The 24018-nt window shown below is 35.4% G+C and overlaps 1 protein-coding gene across 2 annotated transcripts in view; it reads left to right on the plus strand.

The window, feature by feature from the left end:
• The window catches only part of SLAIN2 (SLAIN motif family member 2), a 77640-nt gene that overhangs the window by 27902 nt on the left and 25720 nt on the right, over positions 1-24018 (plus strand). The window contains exons 3-7 of one of the 2 annotated variants that reach the window (XM_054484798.2): positions 6055-6219; positions 7944-8102; positions 10898-11257; positions 11975-12112; positions 23086-23163. In XM_054484798.2, the coding sequence (XP_054340773.1) occupies positions 6055-6219; positions 7944-8102; positions 10898-11257; positions 11975-12112; positions 23086-23163 (900 nt within the window). The remainder of the gene's footprint in view (positions 1-6054; positions 6220-7943; positions 8103-10897; positions 11258-11974; positions 12113-23085; positions 23164-24018) is intronic. The other variant, XM_054484799.2, reaches the window with a different exon arrangement.

The following is a 24018-nucleotide window of genomic DNA, read 5'->3' on the forward strand; positions in this document are numbered from 1 at the left end:
CCAATTTCTGGCATTAATGTACTTAATGCCACAGAACATTAAGTATGGAAAATTTCTGACTATATATTGAGAATACTCCTATAGAAGGAGCATGATTGAAAGAAAAAAGAATATTCCTAGAGGGCTAGGTGCGGTGGCTCACACCTGTAATCCCAGCAGATTGGGGGGATCACTTGAGTCCAGGAGTTCAGAAGCAGCCTAGGCAACATAGTGAGACCCCACCTCTACAAAAAATAAAAAAATAAAAATAACCAGGCATGGTGTGCGCCTGTGGTCACAGCTAGTCGGGAGACTGGGGCAGGAGGATCCCTTGAACCCAGGAAGTTGTTGCAGTGAGCCATGTTTGCACCACCGCACCCCGGCTTGGGTGATAGAGCAAGACCCTCTTGCCAAAACAAAACAAAACAAAACCAACAAAAAAAAAGTATATATATATATGTGTGTGTGTGTGTGTGTGTGTGTGTATATGTGTGTGTGTATATGTATGTGTGTATGTATATGTGTGTATATATATCCCTAGAAATTGTTTTTCAGTACCCAACCTTAGAAATTATATATTTACAATTTAATTAGGAATTTTCATCATTCAACAGTATGTATTGAGAATCTGCTATAATAGGCATTGTTCTCAACACTGAAGTTATGGCAGTGAATATAATAGACCAAAAAATGACTTACTTCTTGGAGCTTATATTCTTATAAGAGGAGTCAGACAGTAAACAAATAAATAAAACTCTGGCAAACTTTTTCTGCAAAAAGCCAGATAATAAACAAATTTAGTCTTTGTTGCCTGTAAGATCTCTGTTGCAGTTACTTAGCTTTGCTCTTGTAGCATGCAAGCAGCCATAGACAATACATAAATGAGTGGGCACGGCTGTGTTCCAGTAAAACTACTTAAAGAAACAGGTAGTGGACTAGATTTGGCCTGAAGGTTATATTTTACCAACGCCTGGTTTAAAACGTCCTAAGGAGTATGAATTATTAGCAATTGGTGACTAGCAACCTGGACTTGAGGGGTAAAAGTAAAGCTGCTGCACCTCAAAAATAGCAATTTTGAGTGAGTGGCTTTTTGCTTTATTGCAAGGAGGATATTAGGAGTGTGTAAGAGAGGCAGTTACTCTTGAACCATAACTAGGTGTAATTAAGTACTGCATCTGTTTAACATTGTTTAAATTTTATAGCTGTATTCATAGAACAATAGCTACAGCTATAAATACAATGTATATTTCAAATATATATATTTAAAATTTTTTAAGGAAAAAAATTAGGCTTTTACAAGTTTGAATTTTGTAGTTGTAAATCCCCCATTTCCAAAGGAGATTGTTTTTTTTTAAAATACACTTTTTTGGTAAGGCAGAGCTTCCTAGAAACTTAAGTGCTGTATTGCAGCAGAACAGTTATTACTCCTTCACACTCAGGTTCTCTGCAGTGCACTATCACTGGTTCCTAAAATTTTCTTGTTTTTTTTTTTTGATAGTGTATTGTCTTTTTAACCCTCATTTACTCTCCCTGCTCTTTTCTTTTCGGTCTTCATTGAAGATTCTTCCTTTTCTACCCATCTTTTAAAAATTGTCATATATTATATAATACAAAATTATCCATTTTCACCCTTTAAAAATGTACAGTCCTGTGGCATTAAGTACATTCATGTTACTGTGCAACTGTCACTATCATATCCAGATGAAAAGAACTTTTAATCATCCTATACTAAACTTTTTCATCATCCCATACTGAGATTCTGTACCCGTGTTAACCAATAACTTCCCATTCCCTTTGCTTCCTCTCTGCCTGTTTTAGGTTAGGTTGCCCCAGGTCTCTCTTTTGCCTCATGTCTCTCCATGTTTTGATGTTTTCATCTGTTTATATGGTGTCTAGTATCACCTCTATTGAATCACATTCATTCATGCATATATTCAAATAATTTTTAATGCAAACCTGTTAAGTATCAGGCTTTGGGAACAGGGTGGAGGTGGGGTACATTATAAAGAAAAATGAACACTGTACTGGCACTTAATGGAGTTTATCATCTAGTAGGGGAAACATACTACAAATAATCTTTTTAGTGATACATATATAGTAAAGGAATAAAGGTATAGTGCTTTGAGAAATAGGAATTTTCCCTTAGGAAATGATGTTTGACCTGAAACCTTAAGATTCAGAACAACTTAAGTGTGCTAAGAAAGAGATGTGGCCGGGCACAGTGGCTTACACCTGTAATCCCAGCACTTTGGGAGGCCAAGGTGGGCGGATCACCTGAGGTTGGGAGTTCGAGACCAGCCTGACCAACATGGAGAAACCCTGTCTCTACTAAAAATACAAAATTAATGGTATGGTGGCACATGCCTGTAATCCCAGCTACTCGGGAGGCTGAGGCAGGAGAATCGCTTGAACCCCGGAGGTGGAGGTTGTGGTGAGTCAAGATCGCGCCATTGCTCTCCACCCTGGGCAACAAGAGTGAAACTCCATCTCAGAAAAAAGAGATGGAGTAGAGCATTCCAGATAAAAAGAAAGGCATGTGCAAAGGCTCCATGTGGGATGAAGCATGATGTATATGAGGAAGTTGCTGGAGAAGAGTAAGGAAGGGAGAGATGTGAGATAAGGCCAGAAAGATACATAGGAGCCAGACTCTGTAAAGCCTTACAGGCCATGTTAAAGATTGTGGACTTTATTCTTTTTCTTTTTTTTTCTTTTTTTGGAGACGGAGTCTTGCTCTGTTGCCCAGGCTGGAGTGCAGTGGTGTGATCTTGGCTCACTGCAACCTCCGCCTCCCGGGTTCAAGCAATTCTCCTGCCTCAGCCTCTTGAGTAGCTGGGATTACAGGTGTGTGCCGCCACACCCAGCTAATTTTTTTTGTATTTTTAGTAGAGACGAGGTTTCACGATGTTGGCCAGGCTGGTTTTGAACTCCTGAGCTCAAGTGATCCACCTGCCTTGGCCTCCCAGAGTGCTAGGATTAAAGATGTGAGCCACTGCAACCGGCACCCGGCCAATTGTGGACTTTTAAGAGCACTAGAAAAATATCGAAGGGTTTTCTGCAAGGGTGTAGTGTATGTGGACAGGAAGGACATCATCAATTTTATTTTGGAAAGATTATTCTATTAGTAGTATGGAAAGTAGGTTGGAAAGGGGTAAGAGTGAATGTAGGATGCTTTTGAGGAGGGTTGATAATGATAGCTAGGCCATGTATGCTGAATGGAAAGCATAGCAGATACAGTAATAAAAAGGAATGAACCAAATATAAGGAAATGGTGGACAAGAATATCAGTAGTGATTTCTAAGTTGCCAGCTTCTGCGACAAGATGAATATTGGGATCATTCTGGAAGAGGGACCCTTGGAAGAGAATTAGATCTTAGTGCGAAGATCATGAGTTGATTTTATATGTTGACTTAGATACATTTGCCATACCCAAGGGGAGAGACATTAAATGGGTGGTGTATATAGGTCTGAAGCTCAGAGGAAAACTTAAGACTAGAAATATAAATAATGAGGAATGTTTAGCATATAGATAATAATTGATGTATGGTTGAGATTCCTCAGGAGAAAGAATATGGCATAGAGTGAGAAGATAAAAAGGCTTAGAACTTGGAATGCTAGTGATTAATAACTAAAAGAAAATAAACTCCAGACGAGATGGAGGAGGAGGAAAAAGGTAGAATTTAGCAACTGTATTTCTGCACAGGTTGATAGTTCCAAGATCGTGCTACATACTGCATACTAAATATATATAAAATATTGTTTTGTCTTGCGTCTTGTCTCATGGTGAATATGTACAAAACTACGTGGTCCAAATTACTGCACTGTCTAACTAAACAGAAAACATATGTTCCTCCTCCCCAAAACCATTACTCTACCAGTAGGCAAACCAGACATTTCATTCAGCTGATTTCTTTTCTTTAGCAATCCTTTCCAGTTTTTAATATCTATCCTTTTTTTCTTTTTTTTTCCTTTTTTCTAGTCACCGTGTACTACCTAGTTCAGTCTAACTTATTAAACATCAAGATTTCTGTCATTTTTTCTCCTTACACTGATCAGATCATATCATATGCTTGATCAAAATCACTGATAGTTTTATCACTGCTACTAAATAGGTTTAGTAGCCTACTAAATATGTTTAGAAACCTACTAACTAGGTTTCAGACTTCTGAGCGTAGTGTTTCAGGCCTTCCCTGACCTGGCTCCAGCTGGTTTTATCTGTTTCGTCCCTCCCCTGTGCTTTATCACACTTACTTGGGCATGCTCTGCATTTCCGAGACACTGCTTTTGTTCATCTTATAAATACTGAGTAAAGCACATGCTTTCCCCATCCTGTCAAGTTACTACTCCTCTCAAGACTGCTTCAATGCCTCTCCTTCCAAAAAGCCTTACCCAGTTTCTGTCAGTTGTAATGAATTACTCCTAACGCTTCGTTTCTATTGCCCTTTGCACCTTTATGATAGTACTCATTTCATTTTGCCTTGCAATCTTTGTTGTCTCTGCCTGTGCTACTTGGCTGCAAGCCTCTTAAGAGAGAGAGCACCACATCCTATTTCTTGTATATATTCTATAAAGTGCTCTTGCCAGTGCTCATAAATGTGGAATAAGCTGTGGATATTAGAATATGAAGGAAGGGGCTGGGCATGGTGACTCACGCCTGTAATCCTAGCACTTTGGGAGGCCAAGGCAGGCGGATCATCTGAGATCAGGATTTCGAGACCAGCCTGGGAGACATGTCTTTGCAAAACCTTGTCTCTACTAAAAATACAAAAAATTAGCCAGGCATGGTGGCACATGCCTATATTCCCAGCTATTTGGGAGGCTGAGGCACAAGAATCGCTTGAGCCCAAGAGGCAGAAGTTACAGTGAGCCAAAATCACGCCACTGCACTCCAGCCTGGGTGACAGCGAAACTTTGTCTCAGAGAAAAAAAGAAAAAAAAAAAGATTGAAGGAAGAAATAGTATTTTAAGTGTTAATTTTTTAAATGTATGCATTTGATATCTTAGTCCTACTGTTGTACTATTTATTTAATTTTACATGCATAGCACATTTTTTTTTCTTTTTTTTGACTGAAGTATTCAGGTTGACTTTTTTTTTTTTTTTAAGGATTTCCCATGTCTTCACCTTAAACTGGCTTAATAATAGTCGGTATTGCTTTAAAAAAAAAAAAAAATCCAAACTTGGAAAAGGCGATTTAAACAACTTATTTCATAGCTTTTAAAAAAAGTAATAGGTTGAGTGCAGTGTCTCACTCCTGTAATCCCAGCACTTTGGGAGGCCAAGATAGGAGGATCACTTGACGCCAGGAGTTTGAGACCAGTCTGGGCAACATGGTGAGACCACATCTCTACAAGAAAAAAATATATATATATATATTTTTTCGAGATGGGTCTCACTCTGTCGCCCAGGCTGGAGTGCAGTGGCACGATCTCTGCTCACTGCAACCTCTGCCTCCCAGGTTCAAGTGATTTTCCTGCCTCAGCCTCCCAAGTAGCATGCACCACCATGCCTGGCTAATTTTTTTTTTTTTTTTTTTTTAAGTTAGAGACAGGGTTTCACCATTTTGGCCAAACTGGTCTCGAACTCCTGACCTCAAGTGATCCACTCACCTCAGCCTCCCAAAGTGCTGGGATTACAGGCATGAGCCACCGTGCCTGGCCCAAAGAATATTTTTTAAAATAAAAAGTAATACATTTGTTACAGAAAAATGAGGAAACATAAGTATGCTTTTATATTCCATTTATTTTTAAAGGTCACTCAGGATTAATACAGCAAGTATCAAAGAATAAACTTTCCAACATAGTAGAAGTGAATTAAGTGGCCAATAATCTGTTTAGGAGTTACTCTTCCTGCATTATTTTTGTTGTTTGGTGTGGCTACTATTTTATCTGCATGCACAGTTTAAGATAATAGAAACAATTTGTTGGGATTATTATATTTTTCCCCCTCTACCATAAGAATATTTCTTCATTTAAATTGAGATAGATAATGATTTAGTTTTCTAATAGGAAAACTTTAGAAATGAAATGTTAACTTTTGTTCAGTTGTTAAATTTGATTTTCCCCTTCTCGTTAATGCAGCTCTCAAGAGGCAGAATTTATATAATAATCCTTTCAACTCTATGAGTTATACAAGTCCTTACAGTCCAAATGCCAGTAGCCCATACAGCAGTGGCTTCAATTCTCCATCCTCAACCCCAGTGCGACCTCCTATAGTCAAACAGCTTATACTTCCTGGAAATTCAGGTAAGGAGAAAATGATATGGAGCTATTAAGGAATGTTTTTTAGCTTACTGCACTATATCAGAAAATAACATTCATCTGCAGTTCGAGTTCATTTTATTTATGAAACTTTTAACTGGTTAAAGAGAATATCATTGAGGAGCAACTTAGCACCAGGTACTATATTAGGCACCAGGGGTATAAACATAAGCCAGTGTGTTAAATACATAAAATTTTCTTTAGCAAGTACTTAAAAGTTTGTAAGTCTGGCTTAATTAAATGGGTTACAAATGTGATTCTTTTAATCAATAGATCCTTATTGAACAGCCTACTTCGGTTGTAAAAACTACAGAGTTAAAACCTCTTCGTAGGAATTTTAATAAACTTTGATACTGCAGCTAAATAATAGTATGAGATTAGAGGTGAATGTACCAAAAGAGTGAGAGGGGCAGTAAATGATGTGGGAAAGCCAGATTGCTATAAACCAGGGAAAGAATGTTCTGCTCTGAGACTGTTACTGTGTAGCTTACTCTTCACGAATTCACCCATTTATTTACTCTTATTGTCGCTGAAGCTGTTGTTATGACTGATTATTATAACTTCCTTAAAAATTAAGGTTAACCACCTCAAATTTTGACCTGTGCACTCCCTAGTCTAATGATCCTACTCTTTGTGTAGTATATAGGTTGTTACTTGCTACTTACTTCACCTATGATGATACCATGTTAAAAAGTTTAAGCTGCAATATTTGTTTAAAATAGGTAATTTCGTTCAGGCATTATTGGAGCCTGACCTTGTAGTACTTTTCCTATCATGTGCACTCTGCTCTTCTTTCATTAATAGTATAAAGATTAATTATTTTATACTCTTCTTGCTCTCCTTACATGCTTTTCATGTTGGAGCTGACTGTTATGGTGAAGAATTCTGGAAAACAAGTGTTTCAGATAAATCTGTGATAGAAATATTAGTGACAGTGTTGGGATTTCATTATTTAGTAAAAGTTGATGATCTGATGAAAATATTTCGTTAGAAACAAGGTAGACTTTTTTGGATGTGTGTATTCTTTATTCCTCTGACCTGTTTTCTGTCTTCCTTTTGGTTTAGAATGATAAAGTACTTTTTAAAAATTTAGTCTTTTTGTTTTCATCCCATCTTTTGTGCTTCACTACTAAACTTCAGAGAAATCCTTAGATCCCCATTACTAATTTGGCAAAGAAGTTTTATAAACATGGCATAATGTAGGAGAAACAAGCCTCATGGTCTTTGTTCCTAAAATCTCCAAGGAATCTAATTTTATTCAAATTATAGTTTTCTCATTTAGAAAAATCAGGGAAAAGATGATGGTGTTTGTTAATGACTGTGAATTCGGGAGAAGAAAACACTACATCATAAACTCATCTATTTATAGAGCAGTTTCATTGGCTATCTTGTGCAAGTTGAAATCCTTAACATATAGTTATTGAACACCAATTACTTGCCAGGCACTGTGTTGAAAGCTGAATTGTTACATAAGAGAATAGAAAAGTTATACTTAGATGAAAATATGTTTATGCCATAGCATATAAAGGAGTCTCAGTAGCCCTCATTTTTCTTAATGAGGTCAATTTCTAATTTCAGGGAATTTTTTAAGCAGAAAAGGCAGAACAAGAATGAATTAAATCAAAGGGTATAATATCAAGTTAGTTGCAGTAGGCATTTATTCAATAGTTGCTTTACCAAAGTTTGAATTTTTTTCTTTTTTTTTTAAGGTAACTTGAAAATCTCAGACAGAAATCCTCCACTCAGTCCTCAGTCCTCTATAGATAGTGAGTTAAGTGCTTCAGAATTAGATGAAGATTCAATTGGATCCAATTATAAGCTAAATGATGTAACTGATGTACAGATTCTAGCCCGGATGCAGGAAGAAAGTAAGTATTCTAATGGTTAAGAGTTGAGGTTTTTTACTATTGCATAATTTTGTTGTATATTAAATATGTCTTAAAGTATTGTGGGGGTAGTAATGTAGTGAAAGTAGAAATGTTGCAGTAGACATTTCAGAGGCTTAGTCAACATATGTACATGTTTATTCATCAACTTGTTTTCAGAGTCCATTTTTACATAAAGCAGTTATGCTGTGTGAGGGACAAAGAACAGCATTTATGCTGCTCTGCTTCTGTGACTGGTTTTCATACCCTGCATGTTACTCTGCACTGGCACTTACTCTTGTAATTGTTATCTATTACCCTTTGTGTTTTAGTGTAAACCAGAGTTTCTCAATTTTTTTCTTTTCGGTTGCTCCCCTAAGGAGCCTTGTTAAAATCTTCTTTTCCTTTTCACCCACACTCCCCATGAAATCTTAATACCACAAGATATACTCTATATATGTTTAAGTACTATGAGGGCCATATACAATTATGACATCTAGGAATTTTTTCACACCCCAAGAACCAGTTTTTGCCCTCTTGGGAATGAATATCTCCTCACTTGAGAATACATGGTGTAAACTGTAAAAAAGACCTTTAGGAGAACATTGGAATTGTGACATTAAATGAAGCATGTGATGGTGCTTTGCAGAGTGAACCATGAAAACTTTTTAGGTCACAGATACCTTTGAGAATCCTATAAAAATTATAACTCCTTTTATCATCAAAATGTACATATGCACAAAATTTTTAATACTTTTTAAAGGGTTCGTGGCTACTTGCCCTGGTACTCATCTGAAGGTAGTTATTCTTGCCAATGCATTTCATTAGAAGATGCCATCTGCATAACTATGAAGTAAGAAATCTCTCTCAAGCAATCTCTTTAACCGTTACAATGAAAAGAATCCTTGAAATACGTATGTTGACAAGTCTTGACAGGTGGCTGAGGGTAATGGAGCATTGCTATGGTTTAGTTCAAAAACTTTCTGTTGTCTGTGTATGTAATAGGTTGTCTTTAAATATGTAGTAAGCTTTATCAAGCTGTAGCATTTATTAAGAAACTAAAGTGTTTCTTATTCTGCTGATTCACTTCCCATTTCCATATAGCTTCCCCTAGGAAGATAGAAGGACTTAGTGCTTGCTTTATTTAGCCCTGCAACCTGATAGCAGAGTACTGTTTTCTTCTGTAATTTTAAGTAACTCCTCACTGAGACTGTGGTATTGTCGGCTGGTTAGGGGCTGGTTATTGTCGTGGATGTGAAAAGATAAAGAATGCTGCCTAACTCTGTACTTTAGAACAAGTTCTCTCATTTCTTTGAACCCTGGCTTTTTAGATCCTAGTATTTTGTTAGAAGCTCAACCAGCTCTTTGCTTTTGGTTTTGTATTGTGTTTTGGTAACAATAGAAATTTTAGTCTTACTGTAATAGTTTTTTCTAAGCTATCCACATGCATGAATATTTATTTTCCTGATGAGTTAAAAATAGTAATAAAAATATATGTGATACTTCTTGAAAACTACAGCTTTTTTTTTTTTTTGTCTTAGAGATGATTTTCCTTTTTACAACATTGTGTTTTGTAATGATTAGAAATGTAGAACTACAGATTTGGGCAGTTGCTTGGTCAAGGTCCTTTGTTTTTAAGATGAGAAATGCAAGATCCTATAGTGATTGCGATTTCCTTAGGATCCCCTTGTTAAGAGAGCCTACATCGGGAACTGGGTTTTTCTTTGCTAACAGTGCTCTTTTCATTGGTCTGTTGTCTTTTGTTAGGTGACTTTAGTGCCATGTTGGCTATAACTAGACACTAAGTAACTTGTTGGTTACTATTTTGGTTCCCAGACTAACTGAAGGGCTAAGTGGACTTCAGGAATTTATAGTTTTAAAGATACCCTAGGGTGATTCTCATCCACTAGTTTGATGAACCGTGTTGATAACACTTTGTGTGTGTGAATACATGACTTTAGGATTTGAATACCACTTCATAACAGATCTTTTTGACTGGAGTGTTAATAGTTGGCAGGTTGTGCTCCAAATATTACCTAAATTCTATACGTTTGCATTGCAGTTTGTTTCTTCATTGACTATGTTACGTATCAACTTTTTTTCTGTTGTTCTAGAAGCATCTGTACTATTTGAAGGGCTCCCAAGGTTGCTTGGGTGTTTTCGAAGGTATCAAGCTATATAGGAGAATTCTTTGAAAATTCTTACTTGAAGACTTAGAATTTAAGCTTGAAAACAAGCTTAAAACAATAAAAATGGAAGTCTCTTGGGTAGTGAAGCAATCAAGGTTTCGTTTGTGCCCAAGTACTGAATTCATATAAGTGGGCTTGAAGTTTCTTTGGTACTTTATCATCTTCATGAGTAAGATTATTTCAGTAATTAAGTATCCAAGGAGTTTTGTTTACTCACATACGTATTCTTTTTCCACTGGGTGGATAGTAATTGTTTCCCCTCAATATTCCTTTAGTATTAGTCTCAAATTTGGATTACTGTCTTTAGGGGTAGAAATATTTTTAAATTTATGATTCTACCATGTGAGACAGATTTCAGCTTTAACAGGAAATCTGGAAATTGGGCAGTGGTTTATGGGATTTCATTCAATTTAAAAATAACCTTCAGATGTGATTTATGCCTCCTTATATGGACATATAAGCCTATATAAGTCTAAAAGCAGAAAGGGAGTTTTCTTTTACACTTTACACCCTCTTCGAATTTCTCAGTGATAATCTTTTACTTTAAATTTTAAAAATATTTAAATGTTTAAAAATATTGTTTAAATAAATAACATTCATTGTTGCCAGGTCTCCGGCAAGAATATGCAGCCACCACGTCTCGGCGCAGTTCTGGTTCATCTTGCAATTCTACAAGACGGGGTACTTTTAGTGATCAGGAACTTGATGCACAAAGTTTAGATGATGAAGATGACAATATGCATCATGCAGTATACCCTGCTGTTAACAGGTTTTCACCATCACCACGCAATTCACCTCGACCGTCACCTAAGCAGTCACCCAGAAATTCACCTCGTTCACGATCTCCTGCTCGGGGAATAGAATATAGTAGAGTGTCCCCACAGCCTATGATTAGCCGCTTACAGCAACCTCGCCTTTCACTTCAAGGCCATCCCACAGATTTACAGACAAGCAATGTTAAAAATGAAGGTAAAATAGCAGATTTTACTAATAATTAGACAGTTTCTGCTAGCCTGTGCAACATAGCAAGACCCCATCTCTAGGAAAAAAATTTTCAAAATTAGCTGGGCATGGTGGTGCACATCTGTAGTCCTAGTGACTTGGGAGGCTGAGGCTGGAGGATTGGTTGAGCCCAGGAGTTCAAAGCTACAGTGAGCTGTGATCACACCATTACACTCCAGTCTGGGCAACAGAGCAGGATCCTGTTTTTTAAAAAAAAAAAAAAAAAAGTTTCTAGATTAAAAAAAAGAGAAAAAGTCTCCTTTATATTTCACTATGAAAGTAATACAATTTTTGCCAAGTTTTTGTATTTCGGATAAGTAAATCAAGAATTTAGTCAGGTTTACTATTTTATTAATAGTGAATCATTAGAAAAATAAAAGAGAAAGTGAATTTCATTTTACTTGGTTATGTTGTTTTTGTTTATTGTTTTATGAAGTTACCTGTATTTAGATTTTGATTTAAATATAAAATTTGTGGTTATCTTTAAGGGTTTCTCTTATTCTACCCACTTACAGATCCTAGATCGAGTAGTTTGTTTTTTTAAATAAGAGAAATCCTTCCTATTTTCTCATCTAAAATAAACAGAATGTTTGATAAACAATTTGATTTTTGAATGCTAGTTAATATTTTAATTTTCTCCATCTGAAAGAATATGATTTTTTAAAAATTAAAATTCTGTTGCAGAAAAACTAAGACGCAGTCTTCCAAACCTGTCCCGAACATCTAATACACAAGTTGACTCAGTGAAAAGCAGCAGAAGTGACTCAAATTTTCAAGTGCCAAACGGAGGAATACCTCGTATGCAACCTCAGGCTTCAGCCAGTAAGTATCCTTGTTATGCTTTCATGTATCAGTTATTTAAAGAGAAATGAAAATTTTAGATATTTGTTTTATGCTGAAAAACCGTTTTAAACCATAGCTGTAGTAAAATTTAGTGTTTATTAGTTGCTGGATGATAATCAAAGTTATATTACAATTTAAAATTTTCTATGTAGGATACTTGATTCTGCCAGTACACCTGTCTATACAAAACTCTGGTCTCTCCAGAATTTTAAAATAAGCAAAGTGTAACTATTAAAAAAGTAGGCGTAGCTTTTGCTTATAGATACTAGAATTAGAAATAATAACCAGTAGAGCATACAAAAATATATGTCCCTTAGTACGTAAATTTTCTTTAATAACCTCCGCTTTAAAAATACCTAAAAGTTTGATTATTACATAATTTTAGAATCATACTCAAAATAATCCATTGTTCAAACCTGCAGTATATTAAATCTATTATCAAAGTTGGATTGTTGAAGTTCTTTTCTTTCCAAAACAAAAGTATACCAGGAGAACTCTTGGATGATCTCATTTTGTTTCTGCATCTGTTGAGATAAAATTTCTGGTTTTGATTTGATTTTCTGTGTCTGTTAAGGCTATTTTAATGAAAAAATACAATATTGAATCAATATGTATGCCAAATTAATTCATAGTCCTAATCCTACTGATAGATTAAAATTTGAGATAAATTGCCAGAAGCCATCAACTTTTTAAGAATTGATCAGGACTTATCTCTTTAAATTATCTTTCAGAAAACAAATTCTTAGAGTTAAAGCTAAACTCTTAAACAGAGAAGGTGAATTTTAGAACTATAGTAGAAAGAACACATGTAGATTATGATTTTTTAATAAGTTTTGGTCATTGGGTGGATACTAACCCATGAATGTGACAGTATTTTGATTCAGCTATTATTTGTAATACTTGAGTTTTTATTTTGTGGCAAGTAGTATGTTAAATGAATACAGGCATTTCTACTATAGCACAAAATATACATTCCTTAAAAACCTCACATTCTGCAGTATTACGCAATAAAAATGATAGGATGATGAGGAGTGGAGGGAATAGTCCTGGAACAGACCACTGAAAGCCCAAGCAACTTTCTTAGAAAGCATTAATAAAAACAATAATGATACTAGCACGGTTAAATTCATGTTAAATCTTTATTAAATACTCCAGGAGATATAGAACTTCATTTTTAAAGAAAGATTTGAAGGTAATGTGATGGAAAGGAAAGGTTGAGACTGTTGAATTAAGGAAACATATGCAACATAGACAAAGATCAGAGAGAATCATACAGTAAGATCATCTAGGACAAAATAGCCAAACTGAGCCAAGAAGTAGTGATGTTGGAGTAAATGGGCATTGTGTATATTAATGTACAAGTTGATTTTAAAGGAATGGAACACTTTCAAAAAATTACTTTTTAACTAGGATAGATTTGAGCATGTAGTCAACAGTTTTAAATAAATGATTACAGTTATTTTTATGATCTTATAAACGCTCAGTATTCATCCCATGTGTTTCACAGCTCACATCAGTCCCGTATATGAGCTGTGAGACACAAAGGATGCATATTCACTTGGGTCCTTGTAGGGACACAAGGGATGCTTATTCACTCAGATCCTTGTAGGTACACAATGGATGCATATTCTCTCAGATCCTTGTGGTATATTACTATCAGTGGTTGAAGTGATAGCTGCGTTATATTCTTTCATTTTCTCAAGGCTGTGAAGAAGTGATACAAACGAGTTTGTTGACTGTTCACTTATAACTTGTTTATTAAGCAATTAAAAATTTGAAGGTATTTAACCGTTTTTTCATTTTCATCTTTTTTTTTCTTTTTTTTTTTTAATTGAGTCAGGGTTTCACTCTGTCACCAGGCTGGAGTGCAGTGGCACAATCATGGCTCACTGCGGCCTCACCTTCCTGGGCTCAAGTGATCCTCCTGCGTAGCTGGGACCACAGGCGTGCACCACCATGCCCAGCTAATTTAATTCCTTCGCACTTTTCCTTGGCCCTGTTGTGTTTAGCTGACTTCATATACTTCATGTTAAGCTGTTGTTACTTGGTGGCTCAAAAATCAACAGGCTAGCAGGAGTTTGAGACCAGCCTGAGCAACACAAGACTTCGTCTCTAAAAAAATGTTTTTTTTTTTAATTAGCCAGGCATGATGGTCACATGCCTGTAGTCCCAGCTACTTAAGAAGCCGAAGTGGGAGGATTGCTTGAGCCCAGGAGTTTGAAGCTGCTGTGAGCCATGATCAGGCTGCTGCACTCTAGTCTATTGAAAGAAAAAAAAAAAAACAACAAAAAAAAACAAGCTAGGAAAAAAACTATATTTGACTCAAAATGACTTCTGTGATATATTGACAAATTTTCCTTATTTACAAGGTGCATATGATATTACTTATATAACAAATTTATATTATACTGTATTTAGATGCATAATCTTATTTAATCCTTAGAACAATTCTATGAAGGAGGTTCGTACCTCCACATTTTACAGATTACCACATTTTACAGATTAGAAATTGAAGCTTTGAATGGCCAAATAACCTATCTCTGATTATACAGCTTATAAGCGGCAAGTTAGAATTTAAACCCATGTTGATTCAGCTTGAGCACTGGATCTCAATAGGTGAGAGTCCAAATTCACCTAGTGAGAGTTGTCACATCTATGGTTTAGATCATGATATAAAACTTATCCAGAAATATAATTTCCATTTTTCCTAAGATTTAAAATTCTAACATTTAAAGCACTGTAGAAAATTGTTACCTAGAGATTTGTAAACCACATTTATTCAGCTAGATATATGCTAAAACCTGTTTTTGTAGCAAATTACATTTTTAACTTAGTACTCCAAGTCTTACATGATATTGTGGACTCTGTAATTGAGAGTGCCATTATAATACTCAGTGTAGTACTAATAAATAGTATAGAAAACAGGAATTCACAAAACACTTGAAAGGAGGGATAGAATTTGAGCTTTATCTTTGAAATGGTGAGTGATACAGATTAATTTGACACTTGAGAATATCCTGTTTCTGGCTTCTTTTTTCCCCTGACACATTTGGCTGATGCAAAAAAAAAACCACCCACAATGTTAATGTAACAGGAAAGAAAAATAGTAAATCATTAAGAAGGTTAAGTAATAAAACTTATGTATATTATAAGCCATGTGTTTACAGCATATGAACAGATGATCCAAAACAATGTTTGTACTTGGCTTTCAAAGATGCTTTCATATTTAGTTTGAACTCTTACATTCTGAATTTCTCAAAAGTTTACATGATACATGTCCAAACAGCATCCCAGATACTTTCTAAAACTAGCTATGTCTATATCCTCTACCTCGTCCCCTCATACATGCTCTGTATTTGGACTATTCTAGCATGTCAAAGCTTTATGGAAATGAAAAATAATTCTTCACAAAAACAGAAGAAAAAAGAAAAGGTTGGGAACCTAGGATAAAAATGTTAATAGAAATAATGCATTGTCTGTGTCTTAAACTTCCCAATGATTGCTTGCCTTCTCTAGTGGTAGAATTACCATTGTGTAATTATAATCACCTGCTGATACCCTGTAATTTTTTTTTTCTGTAGGTGAATTACTTTTTCTTTTTTTCCCAGAAGTTGATAGGGAATATATATATAGGGAAAACACAATGGGATTCCAATCATTGATTTACTTTTAAGTGGAAAATATGTATGCAATTTCATAATGGTGTATTTCAGTACTTGAATATATAGGCAGAAGAGAAAGTAAGGTACCGTGTTTTTTTTTTCCAATTGTAGGTACTTGTGTATTTTTATATTTGTAGCTGTAGTAAAACTTATAATTAAAATGTCACATATTTATTTTGGTATAGAATTATACTGTTCTCAAAAATGTATTTGGAAAGTAGTAAATTCAAAATATTAGCAAGTTTAAAACTTAGTAAAGTTTACTTTAAAATGTTTAAAACTTTGTTGAAAGTTAACATGAAGCAAAAAAAGTGTTATCAATTTATCTTGAAATTTCATATATATTGATACATGAAAATATATATGTAAGCTTTTTTTAATTAGTATACATAGTTTTCATAATAGTCTTTATATATATAATTTGTACAATTATTATAATAAGCTTTATATACTTTATACATGAATTGGTATTTTGTATTTTTTGTGTAAACTTCAGTTGTTAGTGTAACAGATGTTGCATTTTGTTTTAAGTATTTATTTTTTCAGCTCTTAAGTGGTAAAGCTTTGGTTCTTACTTGCTGGTCTGCATGAACCTAACTTTGCAAGGTTGCTATTACTTCCACCTAAGGGATCACTTCTTTTGCCTTGTTACTATGCCAATCACTATTTTTATATGCTTATTTGCTGTGGCTGCATTATTGTGGATGCTGGCATTGAAATACGAGATTTATGAGAGTTCTAATGTATTTTCATTTTTATAACTATTACCAATTTTTGACTTTTATATTTGGAAAATATAACTTAAAAAGTTTAAGAAAACCAGAGCATTGCAGAGGTCATGGATACATGTCAATTTCTTAGTTTCATCAATTAAAGGAAGGAATGTTTGTGAGAGAGAGTTTTTCAAAAGGCTAATGCCTTGCTTTCTAAGACCGTTAAAGCACAGGTTTAGCAGAAAGTTTAGTTTCCAGAAAGTCACAGGAATAATTGGTTGAGAAATAAGGGAAGGGAGAAAAACCCAACACAATCTACTGATTTAAAAAATGATACCCAAATTTTCTTATTTGTTTCTAAATGTTTAAGTGTATTATTTCATTTAAACATCAGAAATCATTTATTTTTATAGAAAGGGAGCAGAGATCCATATAAATTATATGAATTGTACAAGGCCATATAACTAGGGAAGTGGTAAAAGCAAGGCCAGATTTCTCCCTCTTCCCAGCTCCTCCCTGAGTCTCCTATTTTCCTCTTCCTCATTGTTTGGATGAGATCATGCTGACCTAATTACAAATGAGTGCATCTTGGAAAACATTCTTGAATGACTGTCAGGCCATGATTTGAGATTAACTGTAAGTATTTTGTGAATTACCACAGACGAGTAAAATAATTTAGTGTAATATTATTCATTTGCTTACATTTAGCCAAACAGAAGAATATTTTTGCATGGAATACAGAGTATAACCCAGAGAAAATGCATATAGCCTCAACATTGTACTTTGGACCTCTTACTGAAGAGAGAAGGACGAGTGTCCAGGGCAGTTGTCAGCTTATGCATAGCCATCTTGTTATGAGACCAATAAGGAAGGAATTCCCATCCAGATTTCACTTACTACCAAAACACTAGTAGATTACACTTGAAATATACATAATTTTGAAACACAAATTGAAATAAATAAGTCATGATTAATATGTGTAATGTGCTAATCTAAGAATAAGAACATCTATTTAAGTAGTACAGTGATGTTGGCTCAGTTATCTAATCACAAGGACACTTTGTAAAAGTAGTTTTTCTGGCCTTTACCCCTGGAAATTTTGATTGAATGCCCTTGGGATAGGGACCCAGATTCTGTATTTTAGAAGCATCTCAGCTGATTCTGTAGCACGTTCAAGTTTGAGAACCAGGGGGTTAGACCCTGACTTTGGTGGACCTTGAATGCTTAGTATAGAGTTCTGGATTTTATCCAGTGGTCAGTCATTTATGTGTTCCTTAATTATTCAGTAGATATTATTGGGTATATGTTATATTTCCAGCACTGGGAATATAAATGTTAATAAGACAGCCCACGCCTTCCAGTAGCAGGGAGAGTTAGACAGGAACCTCTGTGGGAACAGAGGAGAGGCATTAAATTCAGCAGTGTGAAGGGATTTTCAGGAAAGATATTAAAAGATATCTCAGCCAGTTCAGAAGGAGCTTATATGAGTTGCCCAACAAAGAAAGGAGATATAGGTTTTCCCAACAGTGGGATCAGTAATGAAAAGTCTTGAAAATGGCAGCCTGAATATAGTGGTTTTGTATTAACTAAAGTGTAGGGTGTATGATGGATAAGGGAGCAGGTACAGCATCCCATGAGGGATGATAGCTATAGAGACAGGACAGGCTGTAGGAGTTTTAAAATATCATAGGAGTTTGAATTTTATTCTGTAAGTGGGAGGAGCCATATTTGGCTTTTAATCAAAGTGGTTTCTTAGGAAGTTCACTCTGATATCAGTGTGGAGAATAGATTCAGTGAGATGAGACTAGAAACCACTTAGGCTATTATTGCATAATCTAGGCAAGAAATTAAGATCTGAAGACACAGCAGTGAGGGAGTGAGGGTGATGAGATCTGGATGAATTTTCTTTTCTTTTTTTCTTTTTCTTTTTCTTTTTCTTTTTTCTTTTCTTTTTTCCCTGAGACTCTGTCTCCCAGGCTGGAGCAGCGGTGGCGTGATCACAGCTTACTGCAACCTCCGCCTCCCGGGTTCCAGCAGTTCCCCTGCCTCAGCCTCCCTCTCAGTAGGTGGGATTACAGGCACGCACCACCATGCCCGGGTAATTTTTTGTATTTTTAGTAGAGATGGAGTTTCACCATGTTGGCTAGGCTGGTCTTGAACTCCTCATCTTAAGTGATCCTCTCACCTCGGCCTCCCAAATGACTCTAAATCAAAACTTGTAAGCAATAAAAGAGTTAAACAAAAATAAGGATATGGGACAATGGGGTATTTTACCTAGCAATAATTAATCTTCACTCACAGAGGCTATGCTTACTTAGTATTTAGCACCTAAAGAAGCTAATTTTTAACATCCTCCTATATTTGAAAAAATCATTTTCAATTATCATGAAGTGAAACTAGTTATAGTACTAATGGCCAGGAAAAAAATGCAGACAGTGAAAATATTCTTCTATTGAAATTTTATTTTATAACTGTCAGTAAAAGATAAATATGAAAATCAACATTATAATACAAAAAAAGACAATGAGTTAATAATTTGAAGTTACATTGATCATTTTTTAAAAAAGGAGAAATGTTTTTATATATTGATCTGTCACAGTGGTGAATAGTATGGCTTTCGTTTTTGAAAACTTATCAGTAACTTCCTCAGAATTGATCTTTCGATATTGGGGCTTAGTACATCATAGCCAGATTTATCAATCTGTCTCTACTCTTACTTGATGGAAGAACACTATAAATTTTAATTTTGAAAGTTTTTTTCATGAAGCAACTGCTACACAGAGAAAATCTTCAGCATAAGGATAAGTTCAGCAGAGATTCTTAAAATTCCATTCTCCAGTAAATTCCAGAAATTGCCATACTTTCCATGCCTTTGTTTTTGAAGGATCAAGTCTAATGATTTTTCAATGTCTTCGCAGTTAAAATATTTTAAACACAAGCTCAAAATCCCATATAATGACAGAATTGAGGCAACTCCAAATCCTTTCATTGACTTTAAAAATCACTCTACCATTGTTGTTTAATATGCTTAAATATAATAATATATTGTACTACAGGGTTGGAGGCACACACTTCGCTGAAGTGAGCTTGAATAATTTCAGATTGCTACCAACTTTCTCTTGAAAGGAACATGTGTAGCCGAATCCACCTGTGTCAGGGGAGACTTTAAGTAGAAGACTATAATTGGGAGCTTTCCTAATTAAGTCTTACATGAAATGTGGTATTTATTAAAGTATAAGTCATAAAATGTGCTTATTTAAAGCTTACATGTATGTTATTAAAACTCAACAGTTGTTTATAGCTTAGACCAACTATTTTTCAGGGAGGAGTGCTTTTATAACTGATGTTTATTATTGCTGGGGCATGATGATAATAGAAAGCCGACCAACTTGGTTTTATTTTTGTTTCTAAATTGCCTACAGACAATACACCCACTTATTGCCTACTCTTGGGGAGGTGAGCAGCACTTTCACCACCCTTCCCTTGATGTACATGAGTAGAGTGAAAAGGATTAACTATAGGGAGACCACAAAAAACACTGATTGGAATTCCAGAAATAGGGTGTGATGAAGGCCTGAATTTGGTTATTTAGGAGACAACAGGAATGTAAAGGAAGCGGTAGATTTAAGAAATGACCCATAAAACCTAAAGTATAATAATAATAATAATAATAATAAAAATAAAAGGAAAAAAAAAAAAAGAAAGAAATGACCAGAAATTAATAAATGGAATTTAAAATAAGAAAAATTAGAGCTAGAATGACTTGGAAAATGGTGTTTTAACAGAAAAGAGATTTTTTAAGGAGCTGGTTTGTGGAGGAAGACATTATACTGGTAGCATGAAACAATAATTGTTTTGCACTAGCATCTTTGCTTCTCACAGTAAGGTATTGCTGAAGTGGAATTATATAAATATTAAAATAACTAAGGAAAGTTTTAAACCATAAATATTTTCGAACAACTAACACACAACTCTATTATTAGAAAGATTCGGAGTTTCACTTAAACTACTATGCTTTGTCATTTAAAAGTGATTTTGTCTTAGAAAACTAATCAAATTAACATAATTCAGAATAACATTGGATTTTTGTTATTTGAGTAACATTATATGACTGTGGTATTTTAGGAAAATCGTTCATTTCATTCATTCTGTATCAGGTGAATTTAGAGTTTACCGCCTGATTCTGTGTGTAATCTGATTCTTCAGATTCCTAGTTCACAGTTTTTGCTTGTCTGTAGATAACTGTTGTTATTACAATCACATGTGAAACTTGAGGGATAAATAGGGGTGGGGTCCATTGGAGTCCCCACAGCTATTAATTCAAATAGGATCCTTCCAGATGAGTTCATTATAGACGTTATTTAATATTGAATCCTTATTAAACTTTTTTTAATGGTTAATAGATAGTGTGGACTGTGATGTGGACTGTAGTGTATGTTCAATTGGTTACCTTTGCCCTCATTTATTCCACCCAACAACTGGCCTGCGTTCTGTTCTTCAAACATACAAGGCATGGTCCTATCTCAGTATCTTTTTCAATTGCTTTTCCCTCTATCTGGAATGCTTTCCCCACATATCTACGTAGCTTACTTCCTATCTTTTTTCAGATTTCTATGCAAATGTCATCTTAGGGAAATCTTTCCTGGTCACTCTATTTATAATTGCAATTTAAATCGCCTACTTCCTGTCCCTCTTTTCTACTTAATTTTCTCTTTAGCAGCTATCACTATCTGGCAGGCCATATATTTTACTGCCTCATTGTCTGTCTCCCCTTTCCTAGAATATTAGTTTCATGAGAGTAGGGACTGTAGCCATCTAGTTGCCTACTGGATACATTATACCTAAAACAGTACCTGGAATAAAGCAGATAATAAACTATTTGAATGAATGAAAAAAAAAAAAAACAGGAACAAGTGAGTGGATGAATAAAAATATAAATGGTTGAAAACATGTATGAATATATATGTAGATGAAAAATACTCTGATAGTAACCTGTATTTTTGTGCAATAGAAGTAAGATAACCCATTGGCCGGGCGCAGTGGCTCACGTGTGTAATTCCAGCACATCGGGATGCCAAGACGGGCAGATCACTTGAGGTCAAGAGTTCCAGACCAGCCTGGCCAATATGGTGAAACCCCATCTCTACTAAAAATACAAAAATTAATACAAAAATTAAGGCAGAGCCTTACTTCATTGACCATGCTGAATGGAGTGCAGTGGTGCAGTCACAGCTCACTGCAGCCTCAACCTCCTGGGCTCAAGCACTCCTCCCACCTTAGCCTCCTGAATAGCTGGGACCACAGGCACACCACCATGTCTGGCGCGCGCGTGTGTGTGTGTGTGTGTGTGTGTGCTGGGACCACAGGCACACCACCATGTCTGGCGCGCGTGTGTGTGTGTGTGTGTGTGTGTGTGTGTGTGTATAGACACAGTCTCCCTGTGCTGCCCAGGCTGGTCTCAAACTTCTGGGCTCAAGCGAATCTTCCTGCCTTGGCCTCCCAAAGGCCTGTAAGTTCTGGGATTATAGGCATGAGCCACCTCACTTGGCCAAGAAATCTTAATTCTTTTTGATAATATATCAAGTATCCCTTTATCAGCCCAATAACGTTTATGCAGTCTGGCTAGGTTTAGAGTGACGAGAGCTCTCTTTTTTTGCACATAAACACTAAAGGTGTATGAAGTCTGACTTTCAAATCAGTAGAGTAACTAAAATATTTTAGAGCCGCTTAAATACACTGGTAGGTGTGAGACTCATCAGCCTGTCAGAGCCATAGTAACTGTATATTCGGGAAATTGGAACCAATTTTATCTTGGATGGCCCTGAGCTGCTGCTTACCTGCTAATTTTGAGTTTCAGTGCAGTTAATAGATTAGGAGTTTGGAAGAAAGCTTAGCTTTCCTCATGGAAAACTTTAGAAGGTAGAGATGGTCTGACTCCTCCAAACCCCTCAACCCACACCGACATTACATAGTGTGCTCCCCACCCGCATACATGTGTGCACAGCTTAGATATCCAAAGTCTGAGGTAAAAAATTAGTTGTACTCTACAAGATGATATTGAACATATTAAAGCTACTAGATTGTGACTCGCCAAGGACCTGCTGGGTTCTGAGTTTTCTTCTCCTTTTTGAGTATGCAGATTATGGTTTCACATTAGGGCAATTCATCTAACAATAACCGCTTTGCCAAAATCTGCTTTTTTTGCATTGAGCAAGTGCTGCACTTCATACTGTGTGTTTGTGTTCATCACTTTTATCTTTGTATTCTTTGTATCCCTAGCATGTTTGTGGTGGTTTGTTTTCTCTTTGATATTTTGACCAATAGACACATTGGAGATTTTCTCACCTATAAGAAACTCTTTTTTAAAGTTTATGTTCTATCCCCTTTTCTTTCCAACTTAATGCACTAAGCATCACTTTAAAATTCTTTTGCTTCTAGGATTCTAACATATTTGCACCTTATGGCTTCTGTTCTTTGATAAATTTTTAAGTTTGTATTAAAACATTCAAGTTTACAGACGCTATAGCCTTTATCTTGTACTTCCAGGCAAATATTACAGTTCCTTATTTTTCAACAGCTTCGCAAAGGCTGAAAAATTTGCCTCGCACTTCCCTCAAAGCCAAACAGTTGCTTCAAACTTCATCTACAAAAAGAGGTAACTACAGCCTCTTACTCAGTTTAAAATTTCAGCAAATGATCTAGTTAAATCTTAAGCCATTTGGCATACCGAGTCAGTGGTGTCTGTAAGGCACATTTTAGTCTTATTTTAAAGAATAATAAAATAATGAGGATTTATTCTGTTACTTGGATAAATCCAGAAGAAACATTTCTACAGAGGTACGTATTGGGTTGCTTTTCTGAAAGGAGTAAATGATATATAGAGAATATATTTTTCTTACCAACTTAAAATGAAAGGGCATCATTTCAACTTTTTGCCAACTGAACATCATAAGTGCTTTAAAATGAACCAAATGTCAGACATTCTGTATGTTGATGTTTTTTCCTCAGACTTCGATTTTTAGTTTTACTTACCCGTGTAAAATGGGAACACTTCCACATTAGAAGGTAGTTGGATTTAAATCGCAAGTTGTGGTTGATTGATAGGTCTGGAATGTTTATGGAGTGGTAGCTTTCATAATAATAGTTAAAGAAATATATGAAGGTTGGACATCAAAGCTGTCCAATATTGGTTCCAAGACACTGAATGTATGGGCAGCTAGATGGAAGCAGAATTAAGAGAAAACAGTGGGATTGGATAGACCATCAGTAATAAAAACAGAGGCCTCAAAGGAAATGGTATGAAACAAAGAGGAAAAATATTTTTCCTATCCAGAACATGTAGGTTTTCTGATATCTTTAGATCTCAATAAATAACCAAAATATATAACAGAGATAAAGCACTAAAGAAAATTACACAGGGAGAAGAAATTAGATTTTTTTTGGAAAAAAAAATTTTTTTTGGTTATGTTTACAAAAGTGCTATAATAGAAGTTCTGGCAAATTTATTACT

Source organism: Pongo pygmaeus, chromosome 3 (assembly GCF_028885625.2).
Source record: "Pongo pygmaeus isolate AG05252 chromosome 3, NHGRI_mPonPyg2-v2.0_pri, whole genome shotgun sequence".
Lineage (NCBI taxonomy): Eukaryota > Metazoa > Chordata > Mammalia > Primates > Hominidae > Pongo > Pongo pygmaeus.